This window comes from Procambarus clarkii, chromosome 31 (genome assembly GCF_040958095.1).
Source record: "Procambarus clarkii isolate CNS0578487 chromosome 31, FALCON_Pclarkii_2.0, whole genome shotgun sequence".
NCBI classification, from domain to species: Eukaryota; Metazoa; Arthropoda; class Malacostraca; order Decapoda; family Cambaridae; genus Procambarus; species Procambarus clarkii.
This window is the reverse complement of record NC_091180.1, coordinates 33,671,550-33,685,146: the sequence shown is the minus strand read 5'-3', so window position 1 is coordinate 33,685,146 and position 13,597 is coordinate 33,671,550. Positions and strand designations below refer to the sequence as shown.

General features: G+C 38.2%; 1 protein-coding gene across 2 annotated transcripts; it reads right to left on the bottom strand.

Moving 5' to 3' along the window:
* Positions 1-5,635: 5,635 nt before the first annotated feature.
* Positions 5,636-13,586, bottom strand: LOC123758866 (uncharacterized). Of its 2 annotated transcripts, none has more exons than XM_045743625.2 (6): positions 12,301-13,586; positions 12,039-12,089; positions 11,668-11,886; positions 11,120-11,327; positions 8,680-8,798; positions 5,636-5,863 (listed from the first exon to the last, which is right to left on the bottom strand). In XM_045743625.2, exons 3-6 carry the CDS (start codon positions 11,857-11,859, stop codon positions 5,804-5,806), a joined length of 579 nt encoding a protein of 192 aa, XP_045599581.2. In that variant the 5' UTR covers positions 11,860-11,886; positions 12,039-12,089; positions 12,301-13,586; the 3' UTR covers positions 5,636-5,803. The 2 variants fall into 2 exon arrangements, with proteins under 2 accessions (XP_045599581.2, XP_045599583.2); XM_045743627.2 differs by having other exon boundaries at positions 8,680-8,795.
* Between the last annotated feature and the right edge of the window lie 11 nt (positions 13,587-13,597).

Sequence of the window (13,597 nt, the reverse complement as noted above, 5' to 3'; positions counted from 1 at the left end):
GAATGTGAATACCTACAGAAGAACCTCTATTAGTGTAAGTTATTTTGAAGCAATAATGTGGAGATATTGGTGGCTTTGCTGGAACTGTTTGTGGAAAAAATATATTGTGACCATCTTATGGGTTCAACTTGAAAGACCTTATCAAGATTTTTTTTTTTTTTTAGAAGTGTAAAGATGTCTACATGGTTGTAAACGATTTTTTCTTCCAATCCGATATTTGAAGTTATATGAAGTTTAATGGTATCAATTATAATTTGATGGTGGAAATTTGTCCAATTTCACTGAATTAGAGAATCAAATTCTCTAATTTCCATCTGCATCTCCAAGTCGGTATACTGATTGAAGTTAACTTTTGATTTGATTTCAACTAAAGTTTTCGTTTGCATATTCTTATTAAGACTTAATTTGACTAATTTACACTTATAATTTTATTTTTATAAGTAACTCCATTTGTTTAATGTGCATAATTATTTAATTACAAATTGTTAACAATAATTATATCTTCAGTACACATACTTATCAAATAATGTAAAATTATATGTGCATAGCTTAGGCATATACTGTACAGTACTGTAATTTCATGAAGACCATGCATACATTTTTTAGTAGAATATTCAAACCAACTTGACTTTAATAATCACGATGGTGTCTGTCTATCAGTCCATCGGTGTGTGTGTGTATTTGTGCCTTACTGCTATAAATTTGTGCTATTAGGTTTGATGAAACATTTCTCAGATGTGGCATTATGCATCTCTTCGTACAAAAGTGACTGTGCATTTAGCATATTATAATGCCACATTTTGATAAATTAATTTAAATTTATACTTTTTAAAAACACTTTAAAATTTATTTATAGTTTCTGGAGTCAATAGTGCTGTGATAAGTCCTGCCATAAAAGTACAAAACAAATTTTTTTGTAATTGCCATTGTTGTTTTTTAAATGGTACAGTAATTTGTTATTGGCTTAACGATGAAATGCAGGCTGTTTGCACTTTGACACGTGTCAATGTGTTTAATATTTGAAGCTAATTGTGATATATAGTATTCACATGTCTCAAAGTGATTGTGTGTGTTGGAGAGCATTGGCAGAAACTATAAAATAATAATTGTCACAAATAAAATGTGCAAAAATACATATATGATAAGAATGGAGTAATATTACTAATAAATACAGGTTTGAAACTTGGACATGGGCCGGTATTGTACGTACTACTTGCTATCACTGTGAAGTCATTTGTCATACATGTTCATTAAGATAGGATATCTTTTGTATTGTGCTATTACCTTGGTTTTAAACCAAAATCCTGATTCTCACAGGAATATTTTAATTAAATGATAGTCCCATTTTATTTTGTCCTCCCGATTGCATTTTCATTTTCATTAACATTTTGGTTAATGATTTACCAACACTTGGAGAAAAAACTGGTGTAACCAGTTTCTTAATTATAGCTTGGACAATCATTATTAATATCTCAAACTCTCAATAACAAATACTTACTGTGTAGTAATAAATTTCAACAGGTGCCTTTATTGCCTTCTAATACCAATAAAAACTACTAAATATTGAGTTATTTCCATTTTCTCTAAAAGTTTTATTCTCTGATGGCTACTGTGCATTGACAATTGGTTAATGAATTTATTTTGTAATGTATAACAAAGCTCGGTACATAAATTGTTATTCATTATGAAAGGGCTAAGCCCGTATGGCTTTATAGCACTCATGTTACCTGTGAAGGGTACAATACTGTACATTTATATTATTCCAGATGCAGATAAGTTTACTCTTAGTCTTCCAGGTTACATTAATGGCTGAACATACCCAATGCACAGATACTAGACTTTGTTTAGTGCAGACGATGAGTCAATAACGTGGCTTGAAGATATGAGAACTTAAACCACATGCCAGAAGGTGAGAAGACGACGATGTTTCGGTCCATCCTGGACCATTATCAAGCTGATTGTGATGTGAGGGAGGCATAGAGTAAGGCAAGTGTGTGGTGAGCAGGAAGGAGGAAATTCCTAGAGGAAGGTAAGAACAAGAAGGGGTATGGATGGGATGGCTCTAAGACTTTGTCTGTTTAGACTTTTTAAGACTAAGACTTTTTAGTCTGTTTAATCTTTTTAGTGAATTAGTTTGCAAAAAGTCTTTATAAGACTTTGTCTTACACAGGACAGAGGTGGTATAAACACAGAGTTAAGCCGTAGCTGGGAAATCTATAGAAGGGAAACGGGTGAGGTATACAGTAGGTGGTATGTAAATAGGACTGATTGACTATACCATTCAACAAAATATATGTGAATGGCAGTTAAGTAGTTTCATCAGTTTCTTGAAGAGATGCACATTGGAAAACTTGCATTGATATAATATAACTGATGCATTTAAATTATTAACTGGCATATATTCTACTCAATAACATACTGGGAGAATGAGGAAACTTGGAGCAAAGAAAAATTCTATATAAATACATAGTTAAATATACCATATATAATGTGGGAGGAAGGTATATATACAGTACTATGCAAATGAAGTGGAAATTATTATGTTGCGACCCATCCTCCTGTTTAGATAAAATTTTGTACTATTTACTTCACAGTCTGAAAAAATGAAACTAAAAACAAACAAATATTCCTAGGCCTATTATAGTGCTCACATGTACTATATTATGTCTCAGATAGTGTGTATTAGGCCTAGGAAGGTTAGGTTACTTTAATTTGTCCAAATTCAATACTGTAGTACCGATTTCTACTTTCTAATTGCGTTGTACATCAGTATATGTACTATGGTTCTCATCGTTACTATAAGTACTACCAAAATAGGAGGGATGGGCTGTTAAATCAGATGCTCATAATTTTTGTTCTTATATCGGAAACTGTAACTTTCCATATTTTAGGGGCACGGTTGAAAGAGGCGAGGTGATTATCAGGATAAAGTGTAAAGTCAGTATGGTTATACTGTATAGCACTAGGAAAGGATATGAGGATGGTGTGAAGGAATTGTACATGAGCCATTGCGGGTCAAAGGCCGACCTGCAAAAACAGTGTTTGTTGATGTACTGATCAGTTTAAGTTTATGGAGAGGGGAAAGGAGAATTCAGTGTTGTTCTGGATGCTGCCTGATTGATATGTGTAACTGGTTTACGAAGTGAATGCAGTGTCCGGCATTACAAGTGAGATACAATGATATGATGAGAAGGGATAGGTGCTGGTGGAATACTGGATGCAGGTAAAATACCTGAGAAAGTGGTTGGAAGGAAACGCCCACTGCAGCTAATGTCCAATGAACTACTCTGGTGGAGAACAGCAGAATGGGAAACAGTAAAAGTGAACAGTGTAAATAGCAACCAGGCAGACTCCTAGAGATGACTTAAAACTGCACAATAAGCAGCAAATAAATCTGTCTGCATCATGAAGTGGAGCAAAGGAATCTGAAGCTGATACTGCTGCCAACGAAGATGTGTAGCCCGAGGTATACGAGTCCATCTCCACACTAATTGTACCAAAAACATCTCCAGAAATCACAAAAATAGAGAACCTCCACTAGACACATCTGAGCCTTGTGGTCTACACTGATCAAAGTCACAGCCATTTTTGGAACCTGGATATAAAGTTGCCATAAACTCGGATGGAGAAGGGCAGGGGCAAATAATGCTGCATTAAAAATCCATTTTGAATAATGAATTTGCCAACCAACCAACCAACAAAGAATTTGAACCCACCTAACATAATGAAGTGGTTGCGAAGCCAAACTCGAATGCTAAAATTTGCAGAGGGTGAATCCAAGCCCTAGACAGGGACCAAAATATGTGACTGAAGGGGGTATGTCTCGGCATCCAGCTCAAACTGTGATGGAGGATAAGCAGGTGAACTAATCTAGAGACATACCTCTCAGATTTTTACACCTCTGCCCATTCTGGGTCAAAGGGCCATTGTCCAGCATTCTGTAACCAATTTCCTAAAGAGAAGGACCAGGGATGGAGCCTAAAACTAAACCTGAACCAGATAGGAAAAAAAAATAAGAGAAAGGGGCTTGAGCACCCTCAGTGAAGACCCCAACCCCTTTCAACAGCAGCGGCCTCCGCATTATCATACAAACACAAGTAATGTACCCCGGAGGAGAAATTGGGCTGGTGTGTCGACCTTCACTTCCACCAACAAATCCTCACTCAAACTGCAAAAATCAGCACCAATACCTCAGAAACGGGAAGATCCCAAGCCGACTATTTATTAGTTGTAATCAAGGGTAATCAGCTGTCAGCTGAGTGGACAGCGCTTCGGATTCGTAGTCCTGAGGTTCCGGGTTCGATTCCTGGTGGAGGCAGAGACAAATGGGCAAAAAGTTTTTCACCCTAATGAGCTTGTTACCTAGCAGTAAATAGGTACCTGGGAGTTAGACAGCTGCTACGGGCTGCTTCCTGGGAGATGTGTAACAAAATGGAGCCTGGTCGAGGACCGGGCCATGGGGATGCAAAGCCCCCAAAATCATCTCAAGAAGGGTGATAGGAAGGAAGAAGCATTAAACGATATCGCAAACAGATCAAACTCCTGCATCAGAAGATGAACCAGAGGAATGTCCAGATGTAGCACATGTTCACCTAACTAAAGCTTCAATTCTTTCTTGTAAAAGATAAAAGGCTCACCTTCCATAGTACAGTTGAAGACTATAAAAGCAAGTACTGTTAAGTGCTTGCAGGAGGTGGAAGCCACTTCATAGGTCAAACACCCTTGAATCATCAAAGACGCCCAGCAGCAACAAATATCGCACACCTGCAGGTGAGAAAACCCTTGAACCCAGTCTAAAAACTTGACTTGCTTCCCTGAAAGCAACACAGCAACCGAGTCACAGGTGTGTGAGTGCCATAAAACAACTAAAATGTGATGCTTAAGCAATGATAATAATCTAATACATAATTCTAAAATATGAAATATATAACAAACAGGCCATGCATACCCAGTGGGATGTGGCTATCTGAACTGTTGACAAATATCCAGCAGTACCAGACGGGGGGATAACAAAGGCCTAACCCCAGAAAGTACAAATGAAGTAAGACTCAAGGTGCCACAGAACTATATCAACAATATCCTAATCTACTATCCAAGTGGAATCATATATGATCAGGGGTCTAGAAACAAGACAGAACCAAACATGAAAATTTTAACTTTTTTCCCCATTACACAGTAAACTTTACTCCCATTAACACTCACATTCCAATGGTGCTAAAATGCATCATCAGATTGCTATTCATAAACATTCGTATTTTTGCCATTGTCACGCATAATCTATTATAAATACTATTTTGCACCTATTCTCTAGATAATTCATTTGCAAGCATTTGGGCACCAAATTTACTTATAACCAAAAAATAACTTGGAAAACACAGAATGAGTGTGAACATTTTTTTTGTATTGCCGAGAGGTCCCATGAGCCGCCCCCGGAGTCCAGAACATCTATGGTCAGGAACGTGTGGAGAGGCCAGACTGGCAAAGCGTTAAAACAAAAAAAAGTTACAGAGGTATGACATGACACTGATTGTAAATATTGGTAAAAGATAATTTCTTATAGCTCTTACCTAATGCTATCATGAGTTTAATTCAAAAATGTATATTGAGTGTAGAATTAAAAGGATTATATTAAAAATTATATTTTAGTATTGTATAATTTTATTTTTAGGTGCTTTAACATTGAAGATATTTTTTCCCCTAATTACTAAAAAATTTACAAATAAAATATAGTACTAAATCTTATTTACATATTTGTCTATTTATACATTCACAGAGAATTCTTGGTGTAACCTTACAATGAAACTTATTTCTTAGATATCTGTTTCTTCAAGAATTCTATTACATCAGGTGACTGCAGTATTTGCTGAAAACGGAAAAGAAAAAGTTTTAAAATATATTATCTTATGCATTTAAACTGCATGGTTATCTTCTAGTATACTATCCAGCAAAACAGATCATCACAGCAGGTTTTCAGAATGTTTTGGATGACTTCACCATGAAGGTTGTGCCAACCCTGATACCAATTTTAATTGCCATCATTAAGCAAGCTTTCTTCAAGAAGTGCCGAACCAACTGGGCTGTGACGGATATGTAGGCCCTGCGGGCTGCTCCAAGCAACAGCCTGTTGGACCAAGCTCTCACATGCCAAGCCTGGCCCCGGGCCGGCCTTGGGGAGTAGACGAACTCTCGGAACCCCATCCAGGTACACGTGGATGACAAACATTTAAAGCTAGGATGGTTATGTCCTCACGAGACCTTTTTCAGAAGTGCTTCTTTGGTTTCCCTTCCCGATAAGTACCTCTTACTTTTTATCTATATAAATGGAAATGTTCGTTTGTGCACAACCGCTAATCTCAGGAAGCTCTTCATCAATTGCTTTGAAATTTTGACAACGTTGCATTCGAATAGGCGTGTCTTTTTTATATACCTACTATATAGATGCCACCCCTGTGACAGGTAAAAACATGCATTGTTGAAAAACAGCGCCATCTGTTGCACATAATAGCAACATGCATGCTATACTAAATATGTCACGAATTCCATTTCAATGTTTCCGATTGCATTGATAAATTTTATTTTCATAGATTTTGATTTATTTTTTTATTGAATTATTTTGTGTGGCATTGTGTTGGAATTGAGCTGTGTTGTTTACCATGCCATTCATTTTGTAATTACAAGTATAGATGCCACACCTGTGACAGGTAAAACTATGCTTTTCTTGGAAAAACAGGGCCATCTGTTGCATGTAAGAGCAACACACATGCTATACTAAATATGTTACAATTCCATTTAAATGTTTCTGATTGCATTGATAAATTGAATTTTCATAGATTTTGATTTATTGGCTTGTTGCTGTGGCTCAGCAATGCACATGCATTACTGAGCCACAGCAACGCGTGGCCAGGTACTGCTAGTGACAATATGTATCAGTGATCTATGTAAATTTTCAATCTTGTACTGGTAATTATTCAAAGGTATGAATGAAGAAGGAAACTAATATTTAAAGGTTTGTTGATGAAATGAAACTATTCTCCACTCACACAGCAGAGTGGCAAATTCCTTTTCCACTTTTCCAAAACCTTACTACTGTACTCCCTTCTCAGGCATATTCACATAATTTTTAGAACCACAAGCACACACTAGATCACGCATGTTGCTAAATTTACACTGGATCCACATAATCTCAAGAACTCTAACACCGGAATGTTGTTAAGACAATCCTTTGCTCTTTATGACAACCGAAGGATCACCTATTCTGCTTTTCCCTTTTAACTTCCCTTCCAGACCTCATCATATGGTGCTACCACTCACCTTCAAACCTTCACATACATTAAATAGCTGTTTGAATGCTAACAGGAGCCAGGTAATCAAAAGGTCCTTTATTTATACCAATTATATTCAGCTCTCCTATTTTAAATCCTCCTCTTTTTAACTTTCCTATCCTAAACCAATTATTTTTTAATGCACATTTAATAGTGCTTAGAAAATAATTAAATAAAAGCAATATTTAAACCATATACCTGTATGCCTGTATGTACAATTAAAAGAAAACAAGCATTTTAAGGAGCACTCGCCCATATTTTTTTTGTATTTATAACAGGTTAACATTGCCTCAGCTTTACTGCTTATAATACTCATATTACTGGTACTACTGACCTGATTGGTAAATATGAGTGGCCTAAAAATATGGTCATTATGGCATTTTGTGAAAATATTAAGGCCTCAATATCACAGTCATGCACATTTACAGTATGTGCGCGACATTTGCTAGAGTACAGTCAGGTTTGCTCTCGACTCTCAATTGTGAATTCTGGGTTCGAATCCCAGGTGGGAAAGAATGGAATGGAACTATCAGAAGAAAGTGCCAAGCCATTATGACTATATAGCACTTGGAAGGGGTCAGGATAAGGATTTGGGATGGTATGGGGGGAAGGAATGGTGCCCAACCACTTGGACGGTTGGGGATTGAATGCCGACCTGCATGAAGCGAGACCGTCGCTCTAACGTCCATCCCAAGGGAAATAAATGGTTGGGTGCGTTTCCTATAATCAAATGCCCCTGTTCACCTAGCAGTAAATTTCTGCTAGGTGAGCAGGATTCAACTCAAAGAGTTAGTCAGCTTCTTGTGGGGGAGCTGTATCCTGAAGAGGGTCAATAGTTCAACCTTGGAGAGGACCTCGATATAGGCCTAACATATATACATATATATACATGCATACATACACACTGGCTGTCTGCTCCCCCAACACAATGAATTATTATTATTAATGTACCAGTACCAGTACTTCACTGGAAATGTAACTGTCAAGTAATATACACAAATTAAACAGCTTCATTCATAATGCTTTATTTGCACAAAAACTCATTTATCATCACACTAGTAAAAATATATAATGACACTAAAATTGTGAGAAGTATGCCAATGTGATTTCTGTGATACACTGTAAAAGTTTGAAAGTGTCACCCAAATTTCCTTGTGTTAACATTACAGTATTTAACTTTTCTGCAGATGTCACAAACTAATGTAAACAATGAGCCAGAAAGTCACGCTTTCACTAAGCAATAAAACTTGAGATGGCACACGAGCAACATAGCTGGATATCAAATTACAGTACAGTACTCTAATAATGTGGATACTCAAGTAATGAAGAACAGTGCAGCGCTCACACACACACTCACCATTTTCTTTTCTGTCAGTATCTGATCAAGCAGGTTATTGTTAAGAAGGTAATGGCCACCCACTAATGTTCCGCCAGTTGAGGGCAATGATGCTGGAAATAACAGATCTTCCACACCTGCTAGAATACAAACAACATTATCTATACATATTCCAGAATTATATAAAACAAGGAAAGTAATGCCATTAATAAATTCTACTTTTATATCGTGTCTATTTGAATCGACCAAAAAATATCACACTCGGATTACGTCATATCCCAATAATCAAATTTGCAAAGCCTAAAGTTTCCTTTACCCCTTCAGAATAATCTCATCTAATATGTTGCACATAAAATATTTGCCAATATCATTGCAAATGGAAAAGAAAGTGTGCTTTCCAATTAGTCTATATAGTTCCTAGTCTAAATTAATAGAGGTAACAATAATTTTATTTAGTATACAAAAGAATAATGAGTAAATCATGTACCAATCATTAGTAGGAAATTCAAATTGTATTTAATTGATCTTTTATGGTCTTGCAGCTCCAAAATCTGCACTGAAACATCAACTCTAATCACAGAAATCCCACCAGGATTTCCCACCAGGAGAATATTGTACTGTGATTTGCTGAACAATACGTATTATTATGGTATTAATAAGTTTCTATTCCTTACACCAGTGATTCCAAACCTTTTTATCACAGTAGAACCCCTAAAATATTATCATATAATACGGAGGAGCCCTTAACTATGTAAATGTGTGCACACAATGCATACGTCCCTCTCTGTACACAGCACCTACCAGAAATAAGTAAATTCTGGAGAGTCAAATTCAGAAGTTACTACACCTAAGGCTTAAATTGGTAAAAACTTGTTTTGCCTTCAGCCTCTACCTCTGCTCCTGAAAGGTTTAATTTCCTAGGAACCTCCTAGGCCTATACAGGAATTCCTACCACCACATAGACGGATCTCAGTTTACAGTCTCACATCTAGCAAGTCACTCTCGCTGCCTTCCAATTACTGTTCCGTTACAGTAAAACTCACTGTTCTGTTACAGGATACTGTATTCATCCTGGACTGTCACCACAGATCTTGAAATATTGTCATAAATCAGCCAATGAATGAAATTGTTTTGTAGTCATTTTGTTCTACCTGTACCTATAATTTTAATTGTATGAGAATATTTTCTTGTCAAACTATCTTACATTGTATTTTTCTTCAATCAAGTCTTTTTATTTATCCAGTTCAAAGATGTTAAAGAAATACATACTCATCCCTGAGAATAAACACAAATTCCTTTGTTTATTTTACACCCAAATTATCTATGCAAAAGTATACTAGAGTACAATGGTAATGAACCTTGCTAATTTTGTTTCAAAATGGCTATCAAAGTCATAGTTACAAGAAATATGTATACTGTAGAACTGATGGGTTACATTTATTCATACACAGTTTGCTGATAAGCATACAGGTAATCATTGTTCAATCAGAATACAGTACAGCCAACTGTACAGGAGCAAATTGTATTAATGATCCAAACTATCTTGAACACACCAATTAGTCTTCCTTATGTAGTATCTTATGACAATAATATACTCGCTGCAAACTCTTATTAGCATAATGAGATAGGTTTGTCAAGTCTACTTAATCCACTAATGACAACTCATACCTCTTCCCTAATTATAGTTAATCCACTAATGACAACTGATACCTTTTCCCTAATTACAGTTAATCCACTAATGGCAATTCATACCTCTTCCCTAATTACAGTTAATCCACTAATGACACCTCATACCTTTTCCCTAATTACAGTTAATCCACTAATGACAATTCATACCTCTTCCCTAATTACAGTTAATCCACTAATGACACCTCATACCTCTGTATTAACTGTAATTGGGAAAGAGATATGAGTTGTCATTAGTGTATTAACAATTACAGTTAATACACTAATGACAACTTATACCTCTTCCCTAATTACAGTTAATCCACTAATGACAACTCATACCTCTTCCCCAATTACAGTTAATACACTAATGACAACTTATATCTCTTCCCCAATTACAGTTAATAAACTAATGACAACTTATACCTTTTCCCAAATTACAGTTAACTGTATGAGGTAATTGAAGAAGTTACCTCTTCCTTAACTAATTAGGGAAGAAGTATGAGTTTTCATTAGTAGATTAAGTAGATTGAACAAACCCATCTCAATAAGCTAATATGAGTTTGGAGTATATTATTGTCATAAAATAAATATATTATTTATTTATTTATACTCAAAAATGTATATTGGGTTTATGAGAGTACATAGCATAGTAATACTAATCTTCCAAGCTTAATATCTTCAAGTAGATCATGGATCACCTTTATTATGGCTGTATATTCTCCAAGGACACTGTACATGGATATTCAATAGAGTAAAGCAAAAGAAAAACAGAATAAAACACAGAAATACAGACCTTGATTTTCTGAGATCAGTGGTATGGCAGCATCAACAAGGTCGTCTTCAGCCATTAGGTTGGGTTTCATAGCAGCACTTGGAACGTCTCCGCTTTTCTGTTTCTTTTTTTTCTTGCGCCCGCCACCTCCTCCAACACCAGTCCCCTCGCAAAATTCTTCTTGTAAGCTAGTTGCTGGCCCTGGTGTTAAGCCTGTGTTGCTCTCTAACTGAAAATGATGTCTATATGGTACTTTATATTATAATAATAATAATAATAATAATAATAATAAATAATAATAATAATAATAATAATACCTTATTTAGGTAAAAGTACATATAAACAAAATGAGTTACAAGAAGAATGTTGGATTTCGAGATAGAGCTAATACTGTATATACTTTGCATAAAGCCACTAATATGTACAGCGTTTTGGCAAGCATTTCAAGCTACTTTCTTGAAATGGATCACTTAATTAAATCTTAAAGCCACAGGTTACACCCCCCACCCCCACCAAAAATTAAAAGATAATATGTCTGTCTGTCTTTTCCTTCCTGAAAGTTGACCTACCTGGCTAGATGAATGACTCTGCTGGGCAACAAACTGGGGAGAAGACGTCATAGGTTGAATAGACTCTGGCACACCACCTGATACAGACCCAAAATGCTGTGAACTACTGTTGTAATTGTAGGTGTGTAGCTCTCCTGCCAGCTTAGGAGAATAGCTATCCATATTTGAAGTTACAGTGCCGCCGTTTCTCATTCAATATCGGACCTAATCCCAAATAACCTGGAAAACATCACAGATTAGTAACTATCATACATAATCATTAGTTTTAATTAGAACTTGTTATTGCAATGTCAGAAAGATCATCTTTATGAATTACTGTTTAGATCATCTTATCCTTTGCTCTCTTCTATAAATTTAGCAAATGTACTCACCTAGTTGTGCTTGTGGGGCTTGAGCTTTGGCTCTTTGGTCCTGCCTTTAGTCTGAAATACATTGGAATGTGTAACATTATTTTATATTTTAGAATTTAAGAGCATTTCACAAATGAATTCGAAAATTGTATTTACCCCTAGTGCTATGAGGTACATTTACTGACTTCTCATGTCAACAAAATATAAATATTTTAATATATCTAGGTTAAGTAGGGTTTGAAAAACACACACACACAAACCCCAAATTTTACAGTCCCTGTACCTGTATTCCTCTGTAGCAATCCAGTGTTATGAAGACTTTGGACCTCTTTGGAAATTACCCCGTGATCTAAGCCATCAAAGGCTCACGTTTGTCTCGTCTCGCCAACCCAATCCCGAGTAGCACAACGACCCTTACGGTTCTGGCGCACTACATGACTTCTAGGTGCTGAGACAAGGTAATGAAAGATGTGTGAGCTGTGACATTGTTGGTGGCAAGGTGCCAGGGGAAGACTGAAGATGTGTCAACATCTAGCAGCTGCAATTGTTAGTGTCCAACAGATGCTGGTGTCAGCCTCCAGCAGGTGTGGGTGTCAGCCTGTCAGCCTCCAGCAGGTGTGGGTGTCAGCCTGTCAGCCTCCAGCAGGTGTGGGTGTCAGCCTGTCAGCCTCCAGCAGGTGTGGGTGTCAGCCTGTCAGTCTCCAGCAGGTGTGGGTGTCAGCCTGTCAGCCTCCAGCAGGTGTGGGTGTCAGCCTGTCAGCCTCCAGCAGGTGTGGGTGTCAGCCTGTCGGCCTCCAGCAGGTGTGGGTGTCAGCCTGTCAGCCTCCAGCAGGTGTGGGTGTCAGCCTCCAGCAGGTGTGGGTGTCAGCCTGTCAGCCTCCAGCAGGTGTGGGTGTCAGCCTGTCAGCCTCTAGCAGGTGTGGGTGTCAGCCTATCAACCTCCAGCAGGTGTGGGTGTCAGCCTGTCAGCCTCCAGCAGGTGTGGGTGTCAGCCTCCAGCGGGTGCGGGTGTCAGCATCCAGTGGGTGCGGGTGTCAGCATCCAGTGGGTGCGGGTGTCAGCATCCAGTGGGTGCGGGTGTCAGCATCCAGTGGGTGCGGGTGTCAGCATCCAGTGGGTGCGGGTGTCAGCATCCAGTGGGTGCGGGTGTCAGCATCCAGTGGGTGCGGGTGTCAGCATCCAGTGGGTGCGGGTGTCAGCATCCAGTGGGTGCGGGTGTCAGCATCCAGTGGGTGCGGGTGTCAGCATCCAGTGGGTGCGGGTGTCAGCATCCAGTGGGTGCGGGTGTCAGCATCCAGTGGGTGCGGGTGTCAGCATCCAGTGGGTGAGGGTGTCAGCATCCAGTGGGTGAGGGTGTCAGCATCCAGTGGGTGCGGGTGTCAGCATCCAGTGGGTGCAGGTATCAGCGACAAGCATCCAGCAGTTGCAACTGTTAGCACCCAGGAGCTGTCAAGCGTCGAGCAGTTGCAGGAGTCAGCCGCGAGCAGCAGGTGCAGCAGGAAGCAGCTACCAGCAGCTGTCAACAACGACCAACAACTGCACCACAACAATACCGCCCCGATTGCCTCCACTTACCATCT